Here is a 23,857-nt window from a genome sequence, read left to right as displayed (position 1 = left end):
AATGCCTTGATTGTGGGCGGGGCTCTTGGAACAGTTAAGACATGCCCAGTCTATACTATAAACAATTTATGCTAACTAGCTACTCAATACTCACTATTCCTCTCTATTCACAATTCTCTCAATCCAATCACATCACCACAGATTGCAGTCTACAGGTGCTAGTTTTTAAAGGAGGGGCGGGGCCAACAGTGGCGATTAGTGACGTAAGAAGCCACCAAAATGACACAAACCACCATTCTCAGCCAATATCAAAAATAGATCGTAATAGCCGTGTTTCAACCCATAGAGGGCAGTCACTTTTACAGTTTTACAACAAAATATAGCAAATTGAAATGCTTGGACTAACATGTGGAGAGTTAGAAAAGAATCAATTCATACTACTACTTTATACCAAATACATTTGTTTTCAGCAAAATAAAGTGGTTTGATAGTTACTCTTTAATAAAGAAGTGCTGGGACAAACACCCAGCTCTTTAAACAATGTAGAGAGGGCAACACATACAAACCACAATAAGGTATGAAGTTTACCAGAAGCATTCTACTGCAAAAAAATAAAATATACAGTATATAAAATAAAATAACAGCTCCAAACTAACGTTGTCATGATGTGGGACTGTTTTAGGATATTGGCTGGAAATCATTTACTGTTAATCAATTTCTTTATGAACACGATGGCAGGAAAAATTATTCTCATCACAATAAAAGGGCTGTAAATCCTCTAGTGCTTTTGATTTAATACAGACCCAGTACAACCCATTCATGTGGAAACCTTTACCAGTTCACTCCATTTGCTTTGTTTTCCTCTATTCTTATACCAACGTCAAATGCTTTCATTTATGTTGCAGTCATGCTACAATGTGCTCCATTAAAGGTAGAGATTTAGCATCCAAATCTACCAACTAGTCCTCACCACCTTCTACCGCCTGATTTGTAGTACATCCTGTGAACTGCGGAGGAGCCTCGCCTGGCAACCCAGCTCTGTAATGGAAGATAGACATGATGTTGCCATCTGTCCTTTTCTCCAGCCCGTGAGCCACTCCATTAGCCAAAGCCATGGAGCCACAGCCTGTTATTTCCCCCCACAAAACCCAATTATTCTCCTCCCCAGCCAAAACCAATGTGATAGTTCTGACTGTGTGTGTGCGTGTGCGTGTGTGTGAGTGGTGGATGCATTCACTGGCTTGTTTTCCTAAAAACAATCAACACACATCCCCTACATGTTCCAGACGTGATGTTGGAGTTGCCAGGTCTAAAGTCCAACAAGGTCAATGTAATGCAGACTGGCGCCAGGTCCAGTGCCCTGCAGATGTCATTCACCCGAACTGAACCTTGTTTCATGGAGTCCATGGAATGCCTAATGTGTGTGGCAGATCCACCCACATCACGCTGTGCAGTAATCGTCAACACACGCAGGGGTGGACTGGGACAACAATTCTGCCCTTGGCACGTTGTGTCCACACCAGCCCACTACATTATCAGTGGACATTAAGTAGAAGTCCACAAATCTCACGGCATCTTTTCCCATGCAAACTACAAAGCAGAGTCCTTGATATTCCTTAATAACGGTTAACAAATAAAGCACATAGCTCAACAGCTATAGCAATCAATCAATCTTTATGCATTATGATGTCAGATCACAACAGAAGTGATCATGACGAGGGATGAGACGAGACTAACGGTCAAGGTGTTTCTAGCTTTGTGGGGGCCCAATGCAGGATGCTGTTTGCAGTTGTTTTTGACACTTTTATCCAATTTGTGTCTTTTACCATTTGTTGTCACTTTTTATCCAAATGAAATAAAGATCTTTCTTTTCCTAAATACACTGTTGGTCTACCTTTTGTCATTCCATACCACCCGTTTCCTCTTTCTTGCGCATATTTTTGCCACTTTTGGACCATTTTATGCCACTTTTTTTCTGACTTTAATTACTCATCGCTGGTCACAGACTTTTTCACCATCGGCTTCCGATGCTGAGCCAGCCCCTTGTCCATTTTATCCTGACTAGGTAAAGTTAGCAGACGGTTTGCCCTTGTCTGGCTCTTGTAGTGATTGACAGCTCTGTCAGGGCTCTCTGAGCCTGTTAGCCAATGATTGATTGACAATGACAAACAATGGACCCATAATATTGTTGATGGCCACTGGCAACACACTGCCAGCCAATGATGAGTGGCTAGCCGGCCCAATCGGAGGGAATTTAGAAAAGGAAGAAACTTGCACCGCCCCACATAAGCCGTCTCATGGGTCACATGTCAAAATAATCATAAAAATAAAACGTAGTGCACTGGACCAGCCCACTTTGCATTGCCCGGTGTGCCAGATGGCCAATCCACCCCTGACCACAAGGCTACACTCGTTCTACTGCGTGCTGATCCCTTTGTTGCATTCAGTAGCACGTCGGTGGGTTGTGTGAGGGCTTTGAGTTCACTGTACATGTGGCCCACATTAATACAGGCATGCTCATCTTACACAAGGAATGGGTTGCTTAATCATGTGGTAAGTATAAAAAAAAGAAGAAGCTGCTGATTGGACCATGCCACATTATCATAGAACGTCCATAATCTAGGTCAGTGTTTCTCAAATGGGGGTAAGAGATGGCACTACAGAGAGAGAGAGAGACTCCATGTTGGGTCCCCTGGAGTTTAAATGGGGTCGAGTGTTATTTAAATAGATTTTGGACATTTTTTGATTATTATTATTACTGAGGTTTTTTTTATTTTTTTATTTATTTATTTTTTTTAATTAAACAACATACAATCTCGTATTTACGGAATAGGATTAGGGCCACTGTGGAAAAAAGAGGACTGGAAAAAAAGTTGAGACCAAAAAAATAAAAAAATAATATTTAAAAAAATATATATATATTAATAAGATCACAATTGTGATGTGTTTTTCTTCCGTTACTGGCTCTGTTTTTTTTTCTTTGTTTTTTTTTTAAGTAGCTCTGTTTTTTTTTCTCCAGTGGCCCTAATCCTCATCTGTATCATATTTCTATACTTTCACTTTGTGAAATATTAATCTAGTTAAACTAAAATGCAGTAAAAAAAAAAAAAAAATAAATAAATAAATAAAAATTCTGAGCTGAAACATGATCAAAAACTAATTCTACAAAAAAATGTCTTTGGGTTCGCCAAAAATTCTTGATTTCAAATTAAGAAAAGTTTGGAAACCACTGCACTAAATACTGATTCTTTCCACTTATTTACCAAATGAGATTCTTTAAAATGTTTATCACTCGTTCATTCCATCATTATACTCTTGTGGTTTTTAAATAGTTTTCAAAGTAAAAGATTTTGGTCGGACAAAGGTAGTAGTTGAATGCAGAAATAAGAGAATTGGGGTACTTGAGCCTAAAAAGTTTGAGAACCACTATTCTAAGTTATGCATAGCAGCGGAAAAACGAGTTCACGCTCAGTTTCATTGTGTTCCACAGGTCATGAGAGAAGTGTGCGTCAACGGGAGCTTTGACAGCGATGGAGCAAGATCAGGATCACCAGTTCACAAGCCTGAGCTGGAAAAGGTAACACAAGCACTAGAAACAGTCTGAAAGGTCTGATACATTAATAACATGGTGCAGTGGGGGAATCTTCAACATGTTCAAGGCAAAAACAAACCCTCATTGTTGTGTATTTGTGTGTGGAAAAAAAACGCTACATCAGAGGATTTTTATTGACCCAACTCCTTAAACTTGGCACCGTGGAATCTAATTATTTATCCATAACGGCTAACAGATGTGCTTTAAGTTGTGTTTTTTACTGTTCAATTAGACAGCTGCATCTGTGTGTTCATTCTGACTCTCGACAACAAGTTGTGTTCACTTTCTCTCACCTTTTGCACACCCACTCACTCCTGCAAGAAGGCGTCGTGTGACAGGCCGAGCTCAGACGGAGAAGCTGCCCATGAGAACGGACACAGCGACTGGAAGGACCAAGGTGAGAGCTAGAGAAAAACGTGACCTACCTTACAGAGGAAATGGAAAGGTTTTCTGTGAGAGATGAGAATATGATGATCTATGACCAAGTGAGGTTAACTTTGAAGCTTTTGCAGGTCTGTGAACAGGGATTCTTTTGAATAATAGTCAAACCTTCAAAAACCAACATCCACAACGTGCTCACTTTACTGAAACAACAATAAGAGTCATCGAACGATGGGTGTATTTTACATTCAGCATCAATGTCTATTGTCTTGTCTATGGAAAACCATTTGAGCATGGATTTAACATTAATGATATCAATCATAGTGAAGCTCTACTCAAATTTGGAATGTGCGAGTATACTTTTCTAGTACAGCAAATAATGTAACTTGTACTACTAGTAGTAAGGCTTATATGCTAATAAGGGGGTGGGGAAAAGCTAATTCAGGTTTGCTACTGGGATTCGAAAATATTACAACCAATCAGGGAGCTGAATCTGGTTATACCCCCCCCTACTTTAATTACATAGGTCTACCAGTGCTACTAGCGAATCTTTTGGCTTTACTAGTACTACGAGTAGACTACAAACAGTGTACTTCAGCTACTAGTGAGATGGTGAGATTTTGAGTGTAGTAATAGTACTAGTAAAGAAAACTTACTATTTAAGTAAAATTGTCTAGTAGACAGTTTTATATTAGTACTAGTAAAAGTTTGAGTTTGAAATAGTAACATGTTTTTTGTTGTTTTGTGTGTTTTTGTTGGGGTTTTTGGAGTCATTTGGGGTATTATTTATTTTTTTGCCATTTTGTGAGTACATTTTAACCCATGTCTGTACCACAGCATACGTTCAGAGATTTCTGTATTTTTATTTTTATTTTATTTTTGGGGTTGGGGGCAGGCGATGCATGCCTCAGTTTGGTAAGTTTTTTTATTTTTATGCCTAATCAGTGTATTGCTAACATGGAATATTTCAGTTCCTGAGAATGGTTAACATTTATGTCTATCACGTTATAATGAACGGCCTTTGTGTTTCACCGTAGCAGTCGATGTCATTAAGCAAAATTAAAATGATAAATACCAGTTTAAATGAATGAGTTTAGTTCCTATTTTAGTTCAGCCAGTATTATTCCTCTGAGATTTCTCATTATACTTCTCTTATACTAGGTCAATTATTTGCATCTGAAGCTTAGATTTACGTCTTTGGGTTTTGCCTCTGTTTACATTGTTTTTTATTTTTTCCAGCATGGATTTAAAAACATATTTTCCGCAAGCAGCATGTTTCTTAAAGGAGCATAGGGCAGGATTTGAGAAAAAATTAACATTAATTTTAAGTTTTTATAATGTTAATTGATGATGAAGCGCTCTAAACCAAAGAGAATGAGTTCACACGTATTTCTACCTCTTGCCTTGAAAAGATTGCATGATACATTTTGTACTGCTGTTCTGGGCGTAAATTTCCAACGCAGTTCTGCGGACGTGAAGTCAAATGACGCTGATGGTGACGTCAAATGACACTGGTGCGCGTTTTCAACAGCTTGGAGAGGTGGCTCGCTACCGGAAATAAAAAAGAATGAGAAGAAAACGGCTTGGAGAATGCATTTTCTCAACCAAGTCCTTCCCAACTGTGAAAACCTAATTTTTTTCTCAAATAAATGACATATTTAGGTTTGTTTTAGTGGTAGGCACCGATTTTATTAACTAACAACTGTTAACGTCAACATCAGATCAGCACACAGGTAACAAGAGAAACTGAAACACAAACAGGGGCGTAGTGCACGCAAGAGACTCATTTAAATTATTTAGATAATCCATGTATTAAAGATAAGGATATTCCATGTTATTGTGCAGAAAAGGAATGTTTCAACAGTGGATTTTTTCTTCAGGGCTACAGCAGCTGCGACAGAGGCCTAGAGTCATGTCATTCCATGTCTTCTGTGTGAAACTACAGAAGGATGGTGAAACTGAGTCAGCTCCAGGATTAAAACTGGTGATGACTTCTCCATGGGTGACCAAGCAGACATCTGCCGTCCTAAATGACCTGTTACTGAGACAGACACTAATGTCCGGATCATCAGCTTAAACATTTTCATTGCCTGACTAATACTATGTAGGTCCTGTGGAAGCATTGACTGCACAGGACCTGGAAGTTGTGAAATGGGACTGGTTTCTAGATGCTGGATTGGAAAAATGAAATGGGTTGTTGTTTTATTTTACCCATTCCTAAACCATTTCTGCTACATGAAAGTAGGGTTGCTAAGTGATCATTTCCTGGAATTTTGGGACTATTTAAATATATAAACTTTTCATGAGAAATATTTATTAGAATCAATGGGAAATTGGGAGTAAATTTTAAATAACCGATGCTGATCAACTATGTTTAACATCTCGTATCAAGAGGCAACCTTCAATTTGGGAAATTTCCCATTAAGTCCCAAGAAAGGTTTGCTTTGCAAGCCAAGTTAATATGTTATGTTTTAACATCTGTCAAGGAGGTAATATTTTCACCAGCTTTTAATTAATTTATATGTTTATCTGTTAGCAGGATTAAAGCTGCAGTATGTAAGTTTTTTTTTTGCATCATTTGGTCAAAAATCCATAGTCATCTTCAAGCATTTTGAAATCCAAAGTGTTCTGAGTGGACAGCGAATCTCTTCTCCTTCTCCTTGCGCTGTAAATGAGCTTTAGAAATACAGGAGCGTGACGCTGGACTTCAGCCAATCAGAGATCTTTCTACCAACAGTGTGATCCCTTGAGCTGTTTTAAGCATTGCTATTGGCTGCTCGAGCTGCTCGTCAAAAGTCTATCAGCATTCATGATCTGAGAGTAGTGAAAGTTTTGACACAGCAGTTACACGGCAAAGCAAGAGGAATAAGGAAGGCCGAGGTGGAGAAGAAACAGTCTAAAGGCTCAGACGTGCTCAGGATTAACAGACTTAACTGACTCGGTGTGTGGGGGACAGCACGCAATCAGCTTTCAGTGCGTGCGCAGTCTACCACACATAGCGAGTCGGAGAGAGAGAGTGGTAACAGATGGGATAAATAGCTTGTAAAGCTAAGAGAAACATTATCTAAGGTGGAGAGAACAGATGCAATTCATTTGCAGTCTGGATGTGGAGTGTGTCTGCGCTGATCTGGTGTGAGGAGCGGCTGTGGCTGTGAGCCTCTTACTGTCCTCACAGCAGCGAGTGACTCTAAATGTCTCTAAAACATCAGAAAACTCTCCAATAACACAAGATAACATTCCTACATTTGTCACTCGTCTTTAATAAAAATAAAAAAAAAGTTGGTAAGTTTCACGGTGTGCGCGTTTGCGTAAGTTTCGTTCAGGAGGGGAGGGGGGAGTGTGGAGCTTCTCACAATTTTACAAAATGCAGATTTAAGTCAAAAGTACTACCGGTGAATTGATTTTGACAAAAGTTTACCCAAAGATGGACCTTACACCACAGAAGATTCCATTACTTTTTGGAGGCGGATCCGGATCAATATAGTGACTCTGGAAAAATCCCTATCTCTCATCATTGACGAAATTTCAGAAATTTGATTCTCGGTTCGTAATTGACCGAACTTTATGATATTCCGTATCTGAATTGCCCATTTCATTGTAATTAAAAAAAAAAAAAATGGGGGTGCCTATTCATTTGGACCTACTGTAAGGTGTGCTTCCATGTTATCATGATCAGGATCACTGATCCAGATGACGCCCAATATCTGACAGGATATTTGGCGCTTGGCGGAGGTTTGCGCTCTTACTCAGTTGTATTGTTTTAAAGGGATGCTAATTTTTATGTTTGGATATGATCTCCAGTTAATTCCAGTAAATAATTCCCATGAAAAGTTTATATTTTTGAATGTTCCCAAAATCCCAGAATTTCCTTAAGTTCCTGTGGAAATTTAGCAGATATTTTCCGCCCCATTGCAACCCTATATGGAAGGTAGGTTTATCCTGCTGAATAAGGAAATACTCTTTTCAAATAAATACTACGTTAGTGCTACTTGTTTAAGTTCCTCGATAGAATTTTATCGAAGCATCAGGCTTCTTCTGCTGGCTTGGCGACCACACAGATCCAACATTGTCAGAGTAAGCAGCTGCATTCTTTCCAAGGCTGGTGACAAAAAAAGCGCTGATTTCCTGGAATCAAACGTACCTGCTCAGACGTTTCTTGTCTAAAGAGGAAAATAATTATAGTGCCTACATATTAGAAAGATTCAAATGGCTTTTACATCTGTGTGCAGATGAAGAAATGAGGTGCAGATGGCTTTCTTTTTAATTGTGGCGGTCGCTGCGGTCACTGTCACTTTGTGTCAGAGAGACAAATGTGGAAACAGAAGCTGATTAACACAAAGGAAAATTGAATACAGACAGTCTGTCGACTGCATCGGTGTCTGATCCTGTAAAGCTGAGAGGGTGTGTGTGTGTGCGTGTGCGTGTGTTTGTGCAGTGCAGTGCTTGTGTGTAACTGTGTGCACACGTGCATCCAGGACCTGTCCAGACATTAAGGATGACATCAGCAAAGGAGAATGCTTTATATTCTTTCCCTCTCTGCTGCTTTTGGCCTCACTGTCTGGCAGCTGAGTAGACAGGCTTGCGTTTAGACACACACGCCCACACTGAGGCACATTTTTGTCTTTTGTATTTATATCATTTTGTATTTTCCCACAAACAAACAGGTTAGCCATGTTTGTATTATGTTTGTTGACATCTAAGAATAGAGATATTTAATTGTAGTTCTAGAGAATAAAGATGGTTGTCCTCCTTGTTTTCAGGCAAAGGAAAGAAAAACTCCAAGTCAGAGCAGAAGTCAGCGACTGTTGGAAAGGGAGCTGGTAAGAAGATCACCAAGATCATTGGGCTGGGCAAGAAGAAGCCATCCACAGATGAGCAGACTTCATCAGCTGAAGAAGACGTCCCCACGTGTGGTAAGAGAGTAGGGAGTGTCTCACGATTCGATTTCGATTCTTAGGGTCACGATTCGATTCAAAATCGATTCAAACGATTCTCGATTCAAAAATTGATAGAATGCATTGTGTGCTAAGGCAAATTATGGCATCAAAACAATACAATTTGTATAAGATCATTTTAAATAAATATCTAATCACACAAAGGCAAACTTAAGACAAAAGGTAACATTTATTCATGCTAAACAAATAAAAACTTACTTACTGTACAAGAAATAACTTGCATAAATAAAATTACCTAAATAAAAGCTTAGGCCAGCTGCCCCTTTCTTCCAGAAGTAAGTATAAACTCTCAGTGACTATAAAGTGTTTAGGAACAACAGAAACTACAATCACAGATGAGAGGCACTTTAGGGATGATCTACTAAGATCTCAAGTGAAGGGCACGAAATCTCTGCCGTTTTTGAACAAAATGTTTCCGTGCTGTGTGACATGAATTTGTGTGGAACTGCTAGGAACGCATTGCACACACACGTTTTTTCAACGGGACTCATCACCTTCACATAACCCGCACAACCATACCTCAAACCCGTAATAAGATGTAATAAGATGTAATTGCATGGAATAACGTCCAATCGAAACACGCAAGTATGAAAGTCACGGTTCTGACACTGATGATTTTCTGCACCAAAACTTTTAAAAACCCACAAAATCACTATAGAACCCCCTCGACTAATTACATTTTAGTTTCCTAAATATTCTAAATATGTTTGAAAACTGCTTCATGGATTTCACACTTTTTGCCACTTTTTGTTCCTATAAGATAAGATAATGGGAAATGTTGTTGTTACAGCAGAAATAAATATACAGAAAAATGGAAAAAAAAGATTTAAGAACCCCTGTAAAAACAAGAGCAACATAACTATATAACCACATTTCACACATATATTGATCCGTAAATATATATAGATAGCCCATAGGGTCTTCTACCACATAGTTAGACCTGAACCAGCCAGTTAGCTCCTGTCCTTTTCTTACAACTACGTTTTTTAGTTCAATATAACCCCAATTTATGTACAAACTTCAGGTTTATGGCCTGCGTTCTTGAAGATTGTTTTTTTTTTTTTCTTTTTTGCAAAGTATTTGTACTTGTATGATGTAGTATTTTTACTGAATCCATTTGTCATCTAAACAGACTCATGGTGTGGCAGACTGCAGTGTACCGTCATCCCACACTACAACACTTAACATGTGCAAGCTATTCCAATGACGAAATGACAAAAATAGGTCACTCTCAAGTTTTAGTATTGTAAAACTCTGTGAAACATAAAACAGCAGGATGGATGCCAGTTTGTAACTTTAACACAAAATGAATGTAGTTGGTCATGATCAACAAAATCTGAAAGCGATTTTCCTCCATTTTTTAAAAATCTAATTTGAGACTTCAAGACTGCTGGGAAAGTTGTAAAACATTACCCAATTTTATAAGCTCACTGGTTTTAATCAAAATAATATATATGACCCACATATAGTCATTTTAGGTGAAAACTAAGATATTTGAGGAAACGAGTATTTTTGACAGTGTGATAAGTTGACTGTATTTGTGTCGACTGTCAGGCTACCTGAATGTGCTCTCCAACAACCGCTGGCGCGAACGTTGGTGTCGGCTGAAAGACAACCAGCTGCTACTCCACAAGGACCGTGATGACCTGAAGAGCCACATCGCTTCGCTGCCTCTCCGAGGCTGTGAGGTCAACCCGGGTCTGGACCAAAAACACCCCTTTGCCTTCCGCTTGCTTCGTAATGGCCAAGAGGTGGCTGTGTTGGAGGTGAGTCGTTAGCCTTGAGCTTTATGACACTTCATGGTTGAGTAAAAACTCAACTCGCTGAATGAAAACACACACACACACACACACACATGCTAGCCAAAGACTGCTCGCCATCTTTTTCCTCCTACCTTTGGTTTCCCTTTCAAGCAGAGAAGCATCTCCCCCACCAGTACGTTTCATGATATTTGTGTACATGTTCGTTTTCCATTAGCTCTCATTTTCTATTCTCACAAATGTATACCTCTTCTGAAGATGCAGATTTTCCTCTCTGCTCTCTGAAACCAAGTCATGAGGTCAGTCATCCCAGCATCAATCACTGAACACAGGAAAAACCCAACCTACAGTACTTGAGCAGCAAGGAAAGAGCAAAGCAAAGGAAGAAAACTATTACTATTTTATGGGTGGTTTTCTACCATAGAATGTCATAGTCAAGTCCTCTAAACACAACACAGACAAAGGATGAAGTGGAGGGACTAATGTATCACACGTTTTCCATAGGAGGCTAAAGACAGTGTCACCAAACACTAATAAAAAGACCAAAGCATCCATCAAAAATAATTCCTGGAAGACAACAATGGCTGATACTGACCAATCAGTGCGCTACTGCATCCTACATTACGTTTTGTTACCTGCTCGGTCCTGGATTTTTAAATGAAAATCATCATTTTCATGAGCGGCAATCAATATAAATGTCCCTGTTAAAGACTGGAAAGTACGCTAGTCTCGTAGAGCTGTGCTAGTAAAGCATTGTGGAAATGTGCCATATTAAGCTATTAACATTCAGTGCAGATGAGTCTTATTCCACCAGTAGATTTTCCACTATATATATATATATATATATATATATATATATATATATATATATATATGAACAAAACAGAACCTGGTGCTGGTTTCATTAACATATTGATAATCTTGTCCACGCACAGACAGCAGCAATTGCCAGCCGGCAACTGCCCCCCCATTCATTTTATTCCTTCTCTTCCACTTATGGACAATCATATTTTATTTATTTATTTATTTATTCAGTGTATTTTCAACATGGTTACATTCACTTTCACATTTACAATTTTTTTTTTTTTTTTTTTTTTTTTTGTACATGCCGAAAAAGGAGACAAGAGAAGCAGTTTGCTTATCTAAGTCCCATCCCCTGTTTTGAACACAGAAAATTTACATCAAAGCTTGTCTCTCTGGTCAAGCATTCTTAGGTTGTTCTGAACACAATATCATTTCATTTTTTATTTTTTTTGTCCTTTTTTGTGTAGGATTTATTCTTATCTGTAGTCAGTGTTGTCTTTTTTTATTCCTCCTTCTCTCTATCATTGTTCGTGTCGGCCTTGTTCCCTGCGGATTTCATTCCCAGACGTTGTTTGCGTTCCTCCAGTTCAAAAGAAAAGTTAATCTTCTTTCGAAGTACCTTGATATCTTCAGAAAGTTTTCTTAGCATACGAAGGATTAGAAAGGCACCTTGTTGCTAGTCAAGCTTGTAGCTTGTTTTGTCTCTACATCAAGGTTATTCCAGCTATTGATAGCTGTATTTTCCAATGTTAGATTTTACCCTTTCTTGTATAAACACATTTACTATGTCTTAGTTCATAAGTCGTTTGTTTGTATGTGAAACGTTTTTGTATTGAGTATGAATTGATAATCATACTCAAATACAGCGCATCATGTCAACTTGGCACATTTTTGGCCAACTCATTACTACTCTCCAGGTACAAACGTAGCAGTTCTGTGTATCTGGTTTTGGCCCTTTGAATAACTGAGGTTAATCTGAGGTAAGGTTGTTTTAAATGCCCATGATCGCTTCTCATTGTGATGCTGCCCATTCCTTTCCTTCAGGCCTCCTCCTCAGAGAGTATGGGCCGCTGGTTGGGAGTTTTATTGGCTGAGACTGGCTCCACCACCGACCCTGCCACTCTACACTATGACTACATTGATGTAGAGACCACAGCTAACGTCATCCAGTTGGCCAAGCAGTCATTTTGGTGAGTGGAACCCCTTGTGGTTTTTCCATCTAAATACCCAAACTGCAAAGTTTTTCACTGCTCATTGTCACCACAGCGGGAAGATCATTTCTTTACTTGTGGAATTGTTTGTCATCTATATGTTGAAGTAGGGCTGGGCGATATATCGAATATACTCGATATATCGCAGTTTGTAGTCTGTGCGGTGTTGAAAATGACCATACCGTTAAACTCGCTGACTTTTTTTTTTTTTTTTTTTTTTTTTTAAATATCTTAGTGGCATTATGCACAAAACGTGCACTTAAATTTAGTGTTGTTTTGAAATGTCATCTTAATGACAACATGCACAAAAGGGCACTATTTGTTTTAAAATATTGTAGTGGCATTATGTACAAAAAGTGCACTTTAATTTTGTGTTTTGAAATGCCATGTGAGTTGCATCCTGCACTAATGTCTTGTTTTGAAATGTCTCTGTGACAATTTTGCACAGAACGTGCACTTTCTGTTGACAATTTTATGTTTGAGCCACTCACTGTTTAATAAATACAGTTATGTCAACTTTGACTTAGTTGTGATATCCCCTTTTTTGCATGAAAGTTTAAAATTGGCATATATTAATGCAGTATGATCAAGAATGTTTTAATGTAGACATATAGAATCATCATACTGGTGTGATTTTGTGCATCAAAGTGTTAATTCAAGGGTAATGCAAAATATCGAGATATATATCGTGTATCGTGACATGGCCTAAAAATATCGCGGTATTTATAAAAGGCCATATCGCCCAGCCCTATGTTGAAGTTGCTTGTGATGAAAAGTCTTTCTGAGATAAAGCCATAGCGAAGATTGTTTGCTTGAGGAAAAAACACTGAACAAAAATATAAACGCAACACTTTTGTTTTCGCTCCGATTTTTCTAAAACAGATCTAAAACATTTTCTATATACATTAAAGACCTATTTCTCTCACATATTGTTCACAAATCTGTCTAAATCTGTGCTAGTGAGCACTTCTTGATTAGGTTGTTGATTGTGGCCTGTGGAATGTTGTCCACTCCTCTTCAATGGCTGTGCGAAGTTGCTGGATTTTGGCAGAGACTGTAACACGCTGTTGTATACGCCGATCCAGAGCATCCTAAACATGCTCAATGGGTGACATGTCCGGTGTGTATGCTGGCCATTCAAGAACTGGGATGTTTTCAGCTTCCAGTAATTGTGTACAGATCTTTGCAACATGGACCGTAAATGGTAAATGGACTTGATTTATATAGCTTTATCACCACACTGAAACAGTCTCAAAGCGCTTTACATATCAGCTCATTCACTCTCACATTCACACACCAGTGGGACAGGACTGCCATGCAAGGCGCTAGTCGACCACTGGGAGCAACTTGGGGTTCAGTGTCTTGCCCAAGGACACTTCGACACATAGTCAGGTACTGGGATCGAACCCCCAACCTCTCGATCAGAAGACGACCCACTACCACCTGAGCCATGGTCGACCGTGCATTATCATGCTGCAACATGAGGTGATGGTTGCGGATTAATGGCACAACAATGGGCCTCAGGATCTCGTCACAGTATCTCTGTGGATTCAAAATGCCATTAATAAAATGCACCTATGTTTGTTGTACATAACATATGCCTGCCCATACCATAACCCCACCGCCACCATGGGCCCCTCCATCCACAACGTTGACATCAGCAAACCGCTCACTCACACGACGCCACACACGCTGTCTGCTATCTGCCCTGAACAGTGAAAACCTGGATTCATCCATGAAGAGAACACCTCTCCAACGTGCCAGACGCCATCGAATGTGAGCATTTTCCCATTCACGTCGGTTACGACGACAAACTGCAGTCAGGTTGAGACCCTGATGAGGACGACAAGCATGCAGATGAGTTTCTCTGAGACGGTTTCTGACAGTTTATGCAAACCAATTGTTGCAGCAGCTGTCTGGGTGGCTGGTCTCAGACGATCATGGAGGTGAACATGCTGGATGTGGTGGTCCTGGGCTGGTGTGGTTACACATGGTCAGCTGTTGTGAGGCCGGTTGGATGTACTGCCAAATTCTCTGAAATCCCTTTGGAGACGACTAATGGTCGAGAAATGAACATTCTATTCACGGGCAACAGCTCTGGTGGACATTCCTGCAGTCAGCATGCTAATTGCATCTGTGGCATTGTGCTGTGTGATTAAACTGAACTTTTTAGAGTGGCCTTTTATTGTGGCCAGGCTTAGGCACACCTGTGCAATACTCATGCTGTCTAATCAGCATCTTGATATGCCACACCTGGAAGGTGGGATGGATTTTGTCTGCAAAGGAGAAGTGCTCACTAACACAGATTTAGACAGATTTGTGAACAATATTTGTGAGAAATAGGTCTTTTGTGTTTATAGAAAATGTTTTAAATCTTTGAGTTCAGCTCATGAAAAATCAGAACAAAAACAAGTGTTGCGTTTTTTTTTTTGTTCAGTGCATGTAACGTCCACCCCTGAAAGTTTGCTTTGACCTGCATTGCAAACAATTGGTTTTATTGACATGTCAAAGTTTTGTGCATTGCATTGTGGGATGTGGACTCCCGTAGATGGAAGCATAGAAGTGTTTTAACTTCATTTTTACTGAGAGCTCTGCTAAAGTGACTTCACAACACATCTCTTGTGTTTTCATCGACCTAAAGTTCCAACTTAACAATAACAGATGTTTATTTTGAGGCTTCCACGGAAAGATCCAAATCCAGCCGAAATTAAATGTCTTGTGGTGTAAAGTGATATCACGGGGAATACCAGGAACAAACTAGAACAAAAATGATGTCAAGTGTCTGACAAAGAAACACAAGATATCACAGTAACAATGAAGTAAAAACACTTCTATGCATCCATTTACGGGACTCCACAGCCCACAATGCAATGGGCAAACGTTTTCTGACATTGTCAACAAACCAATTGTTTACGATGGAGATCAAAACAAACTTTTATATCTTGTTATCGAGCAAATAATGTTTTGATTTATGAGACCTACACTATGTCTTTCTCTGGAAAAAGAATTCTCGCCCCGATCAGCTTTAAGATCCATTAAATGTTAATTTTCAGGAAAAATCAGAGAGTATCTAATGATTAATGTGGGTATTTGCACTTCAGCTTCACCAGTAAACGAGCCGTGTCCCCCAACCCATACCTGGACAACCCCGTCAACGGCTACTCCTGCCCCACTGGGATGGCTCTGCACTATGATGATGTCCCTATAAATGGAATGGTGAGGAAACATATTTTACCAGTACGACTTAATGCAACTTTGTTGTTTTTCTGGTCAAAGCAGATACCTTGACACCTTTTCTATATCGTCTATGTTTTATTGGACTTCATCATATGTTGAGGATTTAAAGAGAATTCTCAGGAAGAACACGGGGAAACATTTGGGTAACCAACGTCAGCTTCCAGCCAAGTTATCTGCAGAGCAAGACAATTAGAATAAGAACAATTATGAGGGCTTTTAATGTTTGATTTCAAAATGCTGGTGCACCCTACCTACTTTTGGTTGCTTTATACAATTTTGCAACTGAAATATTGAGGCATACCAATTCCAAGGTATATCCAAATGCTCTGGACTTTTGAAATTTTATTTTGAATTTAAATAAAACTTTGGTAAAGATGGGTGTGTCATAGGGCAGAAGATTAAAAATGTTAGAATATATTTACTTTACATTTCTGCATGTGACACAGTATCATTCAGTAACACTTAAATATGATTCTGAAATTTGAGGATTCATTTTAAAGGTCCTTGTCCTTGCGTGAGCCTTATGTTGATGTTCAAACAAATGCACCTAAATAAGATCAAAGCCCTACATCCATCCCTGTCCACATTGGCCATCAGGTCGTAGACCAATACGTAGAGACAAATAAACACCTTCCCACACCCATTCACACCTACAGTCATGTTAGAGACTCCTGCTAAGATAGTGTACATGTTTTTGGACTGTGGGAGGAAACTTGCGTACCCAAAGCAGGCCTCTTTTATTATTTTCTTTATCTTTAACAGAGCCCACACATGAAAATTAAAAAACAGGCATGTGTGAGATCTGATTATTGAACACAACACACACACACACAGAACCATTGTGTCCCAACACCCGTCTTCCTCCAGGCTTGACATCAAACAAGATCTAACAACGTGATCTAATGTGGCATTCCAAGAAACTAAAACATTTTCCAACCTCCTACTTGAAAAAGTGGCTTGAACGCCACCTGAAGTCGGAGCTTCTACTCAGTGAAGTCTGGGAAACAAATCTAATATTATAGCCGTTCGCCACGGTTGAGATATTTACTGAAACTGAACTCAGTTAAACGCAGGGATCGAAATTTTCAACTTTTAGAAATGTAGGAATTTTTAAAACGTTAGAAATTACGATCTCAGTCAGCTCAATTTTTGATTGGCTACATTCAGTTCCACGTCAGAAACACGGTGTCATGAGTCTGAGGCGTCGGCCTTTCACTAACACTTGAAGAGTTTTGGTCTTAAATATTGAAGAAGATAAATATTTACTGATTGTAGGGCCCTATCATTTCCAAACCGCGGACGGAATCGACCAATGAAAACAGAATCCACTCGTGAACACAAAACTTGACAGAATGTGGATGAAATGCTGTCATCGTGAAGCAAAGAACGTTTCTTACGGGGGAAATGTTTCCGGGGACCTCTTATTCCGGTGCACCGCCCGCCTCCCTCCCTTCCTGGCCATTTCATTTCATGTGAAAGTAGCCATCTCAAACACCACCTAAACTGCCAAAAAAAAACTATGCAACTCATCACTCACTCCAAAATACAGAGCCGACCAGTTCCTGCTTAACTTTAATGTGTCTGTGAAGTTCCGCCCATTTCTCGTCAAGCGCTCCAGGGCGCTTCTTGAAAACAGGAGCAGCTTTAATCAGCTTCACCTGCTCAGAGCTTTTGAGCAACATCTCATCAGATCTGATGAAAGTTGTGTTGTTGTGGACGAGACCATCAATGCCAGGGATTGTAGAGTCTTAAACATCATAGGTTAATGATAAATTGATAGCTTCTAATATTGTAAAATATTCTTGCCTCCAGTGGTGGAACAAGGGATGCATCCTTGCATTCATTTGTTTAACATTATTGTGGAAAACACGAAATTTGGAGAAAAAAAAATAAAATAGGTTTTATAGGGCCCTACGATTGTCGCCTCAGCTGGTTTTCAAGCTGATTATCAGAACAAATTCACTCTTAACACACCTCAGAACACAGGATAATCTTTTCATACATGAAATAATCTGACGTTTGCTGTCTTCGGTCTGGAAGAGGGGAAACAGTCCTATTATGTCTGTGTAATACTTGAAGGGAAAAATCAGACCGTTCTTGCTGTGAGGCACAGGTAATAATTAATAAACAAGTGCTCAATCCGAAAGCCAATCCACAATATTATTTTATATATCTGTGTCAAAAAAGATGACCTCAAGTTCTGTGGCCTCTGATCAAGGGAATTGTCCTTTTAATGAATGAATGTCAGTGAATTAAAGAAACAAACAAAAGGATGGGTAAACAGAGTTAGTGGGTATATCTATTAAGCCTAAGGTGGGCAACTTCTATCGCAGCGGGGGCCACAAAAATGTGTTTATTTTAATAAAAGTCCATATTATCAACATTCATGTCAGCATTTAGAATAATGACCAATCTAAGCATCATCAGGAAAGAACAAATAGTTTTTATAGTGATTTTGTGTGTTTTTCTGTCGTTCTGCATGTTTGTTGTTTTTATTTGTTTGAGTGATTTTGTTTGTTTAGTTCATTTTTTTAGTAGTAATTCCATGTATTTTTCATTGTATTCTTGCTTTGTGTATTTTTCTGTCATTTTGTACATTTACTTCGGAGGTCACATGAAATTAGACCTAGGGCCGCATGTGGCCCCCGGGCCGCCAGTTGGCCATGTGTGTTTTAAGCTATGCAACAACTTGATTTATAATAATACTACATTTTCTTTTCAGAAGCGTTTTAAACCAACACAAGCGTGACATTACGTGATGTCATCAGTTAACCTGAATGTCTTCATTTTGCAGGTTATACTGTAGATATACTGTATAGATGTATGCTACTAACATTCTCCTATTATTTCTTCTTCTGCATTTTGACATTTTCCTTTGCATTTAAATTACAACCCCCTCTATTATTTAATATCTTTCTTTCCCCACCGCCTTGCTCTTCCCTCTGCCTACCTATGCATGCTCTGCTCTAACCCTAAGGAGCCCGAGGTGCACTACTCCTCTCCCAGCACGGGAGGGCGCCAGCTGAAAGCCAACGCACACAATGAGGCTGCTGACCTCTATGAAAATATGCCTACGCCCAAGCTGGTTGAGCGCTATCCCCCTAAGAAATGCTCCTCTCCTTCTCCTCCTGGTCACTACAAAGCGCCTGCTTCTAAAATCTCCTCTAAGTTCCTCACTGCTGATGCTAAAGCTAAAGGTCCTGCTGAGGTGACTCTCTGCTCTTTAACACTTTCCTCTCCCTGCACACTTACCACATTAATAACAGTCACTAATACAGTTTGAGTGAGTTCCTGTATATGCATATGTTTTTTTTTAAAGTGTTATGAAAACCATGTAACTTTAAGAGAAGGGGGTCAAAAATTTGGGTTTTCTTGCATTGCAGTGTTACACTTAAGACTTCCAGGCAGAAACACCTGAAAAGAAAAAAACGCCTCAAGACGATGACAGCGACAGAATCCCAATCCCTTATTAGAATAATGTAGAAGATCCAAATGTCATGTATAATTTTAGTACAATGACATATTTTGTAACATTTTATTACAGTTAGAATTAGAATTATGTTTTGGACAATACATATAATCTGAAGTTCAAGTTATGGTGCAGCGAATCTGTATTTAGTTTTAGTATTTTGACTTCGTTTTAGTCAAACTTTAGTTATCAGTCTAATTTTAGTAAACTAATCCTGTTATAGATATAGTCAACTAAAATATACAGAATGTGTCTTTTTAAAGATTCAATTAGCATTGATCAACCTGATATTGGATGGTATTAATGTTTGTAAATACAGATCGCAGTCATTGCGTAAGACGTTATGATCACTAGCATTCGGATTGGATTTGGTCCCATGGGACAAAATTATATAGTTTAGTAGTTATTATTTGATAAAGAATGTCAGTATTATTTTTTTTTAATACTAACCGTATCTTATGGGGGATTGTGAAACTGTCTCGTTCATTAAAATCTACTGTGTTATGCTTTACAAAACGATTTCCTCATTCTTCTGATTCTGCTTAGAGCTACTTTTTTAACTGTTGTCTGTTACTGTGTTTCTTGAAATGAAAATAATGCTTGACATGGAAAAAAGTCACAGTGGGATTCAAACCCCTGCTGCCCCTGTTAAAGACGGAAGCCTTGACCGCTGCACTAACTCAAGTCATGTAAAATGATGTGGTACAGCTAATAATAAAGGGTTGGTTGGGATTAGGGCTGGGGGGAATGTTAAGGGTTTAGGGTTACCATTAGGGAAATAAGCTCCTATTTAAACACATCTGTTTGAAATTCCTTCCAGGCGGCATGATAACAATTTGTTTCTAGAAGCATGAAAAATATAAGGAAATCGTGATGGCATGCACGGAATAATAGATTAATTCATTTACATCACAGGTTCATGATCCCCCGTGCAACTGGCCTTGCTTTAACAAGTAGTGTTTGCCACATGCGGGACCACCCACTCTCTTCCATTAATGTCTGCACTCTGTTCATCTTTTGCTTTATGTTCAGACCCTATTAGAGCTGTACAAGTTTTACACCGTTGCATCTCGGGCTGGGCGATATGGACCAAAGCTCATATCTCAATATTAGTACTCAAAATGGTGATATAAAATATATATCTCAATATTTTTGACTCGAAGTCTTACCTGTAAGATCATTCTAGGTTAAATTTGCTGCTGAAAAATACCAAGCAGGCACATTCATTAACAAACTACTGTACAAAATGTGCCACTCTCGGCTTTTTCTCCTCTAAGGGACAGCACGTGTGAGTGAGTTCTGTTGTGTGGCTTGTTTAGGGGAAGGTCTGGGTTAGGACGCACTAAATCCATCCAACTGAGCTTTTTTTAATGCAGTACTGTAGAACTAATGAAAGCAGCGACTCCTAAAACGAGTGTTTAAATTCAAAATAAGCTATACAACATATACAGTATCTCACAAATATGGGAAAATTGTAAAGGAAACTGTTTAACTGTGTGAATAATATTACATACAGTACTTGTATGATGTGATTTGCACTGTGTGATTGTATCTCGATATAGGCAATATTGGCATTTTCTATATCGCCAAAATAGAAAACTCAATATATCACGATATATTGCCCAGCGCTAATTGCAACCTTCCTGTGTAAGTTGTGCGTGTAGTTTATTCTTTTACGACCCCGCTCTTGGTGCCACCAGTCGTTCCATTCACCACATGGTGTCCAACAAGGCACTGCCTCCACCCCACCACCTCTTTGATGTGTGTGCTGTGTGTGGTGTGCCCAGGGGGTGTCAACATTGCCTCCGAGACCACAAAGTACCAAAGCACTGCAAGGAGCAGGTTCTGGGTCAGTGTGGTGTAGTACTAGCTGGGCTGCTTCCTGCTCACTGCGTGGAGTGAAGTATGATTGAGCCCTTTAAAGCTGCTGGAGACAATAACTTTGGATCAGATAAAGACAATAGCTGGGTTTCCATTACAGATGTTTGCAAAATAAAAACGATATTTCTAAATGTCGACAAAGTATACTTGCGCTTTGAATGTGTTTCTGTTTAAGTTAGTTTTGGGCAGGAGCCTTGTAACTCCTGTGAAATCTCATCCCGTGAGATTTTGCTGCAGAAAGACGGACGCTCCAAACCTCCTTATAACACGCTGCATTCCTTTGTTGCTTCACCTCTAATGTGGCAGTAATAATTTTTAAGTGTAATGCTAAGAAATGTCTGTCCACACGTACCGTGTCATGTTTACTCGGAGAGAAGTGGTCATGTGACCAGGCACGTCATATCCTGTGACATGTATTTGCGGAAAAGGTGTTTCCATAGTTCCAAGTGGGACACATTTCAATATCGAAACATCTGAAATTCTTCCTCATGAAAGCGTAAAAACCTTTTAGCGACATTTGAGTGTTTTTCGTAATTCAGGTGTTTCCATTACCAGTTTTTATTTGATATTTAGATTTTGCGTATTTCCAAGGGACATGGAAACGCAGCTACTGCTCGTATGGATCAATAAATGGAAGATAATTTGCTTGAAGAAAAATAATATAGAAGGTTCAAATTGCTGCTCAAAAGTGTGTTTTCATCTCCACTGTAAACACTCTGTCTCACATTGTGGGATGTGGAGTCCCTTAGAAAGATGCATTAGAAGTGTTTTTACTTCATTTCTCTCACATTTGATCTTAAGAGTCCTTACTTGCCCTCTCTTTTGGTGGACTTTAACAGAGCCAACAGTAAAATAACTCTCCAAGACTGTGAAATATGAGGAATGTACAGCACATGAATCAGAAAGGCCAGTAGCATTGTCCTAGATACCCTCCACCCAGGCGACAAATTTTCCCTCGACCTTGGTGTCGTACTCAAGACCTCACTGTCCGGGACGAAGAAGTCAAGACGAAGATGAGACCAAGACCACAAAAGTCCGTTTTGAAAACCTTGACAAGGTTAAACAGATCAAGCGCATTCGTTTTTTAATTCTAGTTTCATTTTAAATACATTTGACAGACAAAAACAATGAGTCTGCAACTCTTTCAAAGCACAACAAGCAAACACCTCAAATCTTGACAAGTGCAGAAACATTTTTAAATATCTGAAAAAAAGATGTTCATTTGTCAGGTGAATGAGGCCTAAAGTAACTGCTCAGAGCTATTTCTGTCTAGATGTAAAATGGACTGATGTCCCAGTTTTTTCAGGAAATTTCCAAGGAGGCAGAACAAACAGTGAGCTAACGCTAAATGTGGAATCTGGAGACCAGCCAGTCCAAGACGAGACCAAGACCTTCAAAATGTGGTCTGGAGGCTGGTCTTGAGTATTTCAACATTACTCTACCTTCAGGTCAAAATCCCTAACTGCGAATCTGCTGCTCGGCACTTTACTGCTTAAAAGTGCACTTCATAAAACCCTTGAATTTAAAAAGTGTTATACTCTGTATTCTGGAATATTGTTTTCTACAAGGCCTTTTTTGATTAGACACTAGAAGGAGTTCTTGTATCTAGCTAATCATGATGTGTGAATTTTGTGTATAGCTCACATTTGATCATTTCTGGACTTGTGGTTCATTTTGGTCGGGTTTAAACGCTGCATGTTACGTCTATATATTATAGTATGCATGATGTTAGTATTACTCACACCTATAACAAAGCTTTTTCTTTGTGATGCTCTGTTTAGTTTAAAGGTAAGAAAGGAGCAACAAGCAATGGACTGTTTAAGCAGAAGTCAGCACCAAAGAATCAGCCAAAGAAAAATGGGCTTAGTGGACTCAATGGGACCAGTGCAACTGCCTCTCTGAAACGTAACAATTCCAGTAAGTGAGAAATCATCAAAGGTTCACACGTTCTTAAATCACAGTTGTTTCTGTGTGCCTCATTATGCTCTATAAATCTGTATTATCCATCTAGGGTTAGAGATGGACGATATTATAGACCCACAGATATCAACGGACACTATTTGCCACATGTAATATCGGTCCACATCGGTTTTGGTTTTCCCACAGATATTGAAAAACCAATATGTGCTGCTCTGCCTCAAGCTTTGTGTTACTGAATGTGCTCTGTTGATGGTGTTACCGTGGTAACTAGTGGTTAGAAAAATATCATTTGGGTATCCTGACCCGACCCTTCAATACGGGAAATTAGACACACGACTCATCAGATCTATTAAAAATGTCTTGTTAACCTCCATTCTGTGAGCTAAAGCATTTTTACATGGTAATATAGATCTTTTTTCCCAGTTTCATATTTATTTCTAGCTCATGGACTAAACGCTAAGGTAATGTTAAATTGCTAGCTATCTTAATCAATCTGCACCTCATTTACTATGTAAGAGATGTTATTTGTGATATGTTTGTTGCACAATATTGAGATTTTATTTTGTATTGTTACAGTTTCACAGTAAACATTGTCAAAGGCACTTTGTTGTCAAGTTCTTAGAACTGATTAACAGCTTGGATATTTAGTCTGGACAACTACTGAGGCCGAAAAAGTTGTTGTTAAAAACCAATACTGCACTTTTTCT

At 39.1% G+C, this 23,857-nt stretch overlaps 1 protein-coding gene across 5 annotated transcripts in view; it reads left to right on the top strand.

Annotated features, from left to right (window-relative positions):
* The window catches only part of afap1 (actin filament associated protein 1), a 154,823-nt gene that overhangs the window by 120,299 nt on the left and 10,667 nt on the right, over positions 1–23,857 (top strand). For 3 of the 5 annotated variants that reach the window (XM_028475013.1, XM_028475011.1, XM_028475010.1), the window contains exons 7-14: positions 3,431–3,517; positions 3,854–3,929; positions 8,674–8,826; positions 10,423–10,634; positions 12,477–12,622; positions 15,745–15,859; positions 18,858–19,088; positions 23,012–23,147. In XM_028475013.1, the coding sequence (XP_028330814.1) occupies positions 3,431–3,517; positions 3,854–3,929; positions 8,674–8,826; positions 10,423–10,634; positions 12,477–12,622; positions 15,745–15,859; positions 18,858–19,088; positions 23,012–23,147 (1,156 nt within the window). The remainder of the gene's footprint in view (positions 1–3,430; positions 3,518–3,853; positions 3,930–8,673; positions 8,827–10,422; positions 10,635–12,476; positions 12,623–15,744; positions 15,860–18,857; positions 19,089–23,011; positions 23,148–23,857) is intronic. The other 2 variants (XM_028475012.1, XM_028475015.1) reach the window with 2 other exon arrangements.

Source organism: Gouania willdenowi, chromosome 18 (assembly GCF_900634775.1).
Source record: "Gouania willdenowi chromosome 18, fGouWil2.1, whole genome shotgun sequence".
NCBI lineage: Eukaryota > Metazoa > Chordata > Actinopteri > Blenniiformes > Gobiesocidae > Gouania > Gouania willdenowi.
This window is presented reverse-complemented; position numbering and strand designations above follow the sequence as displayed.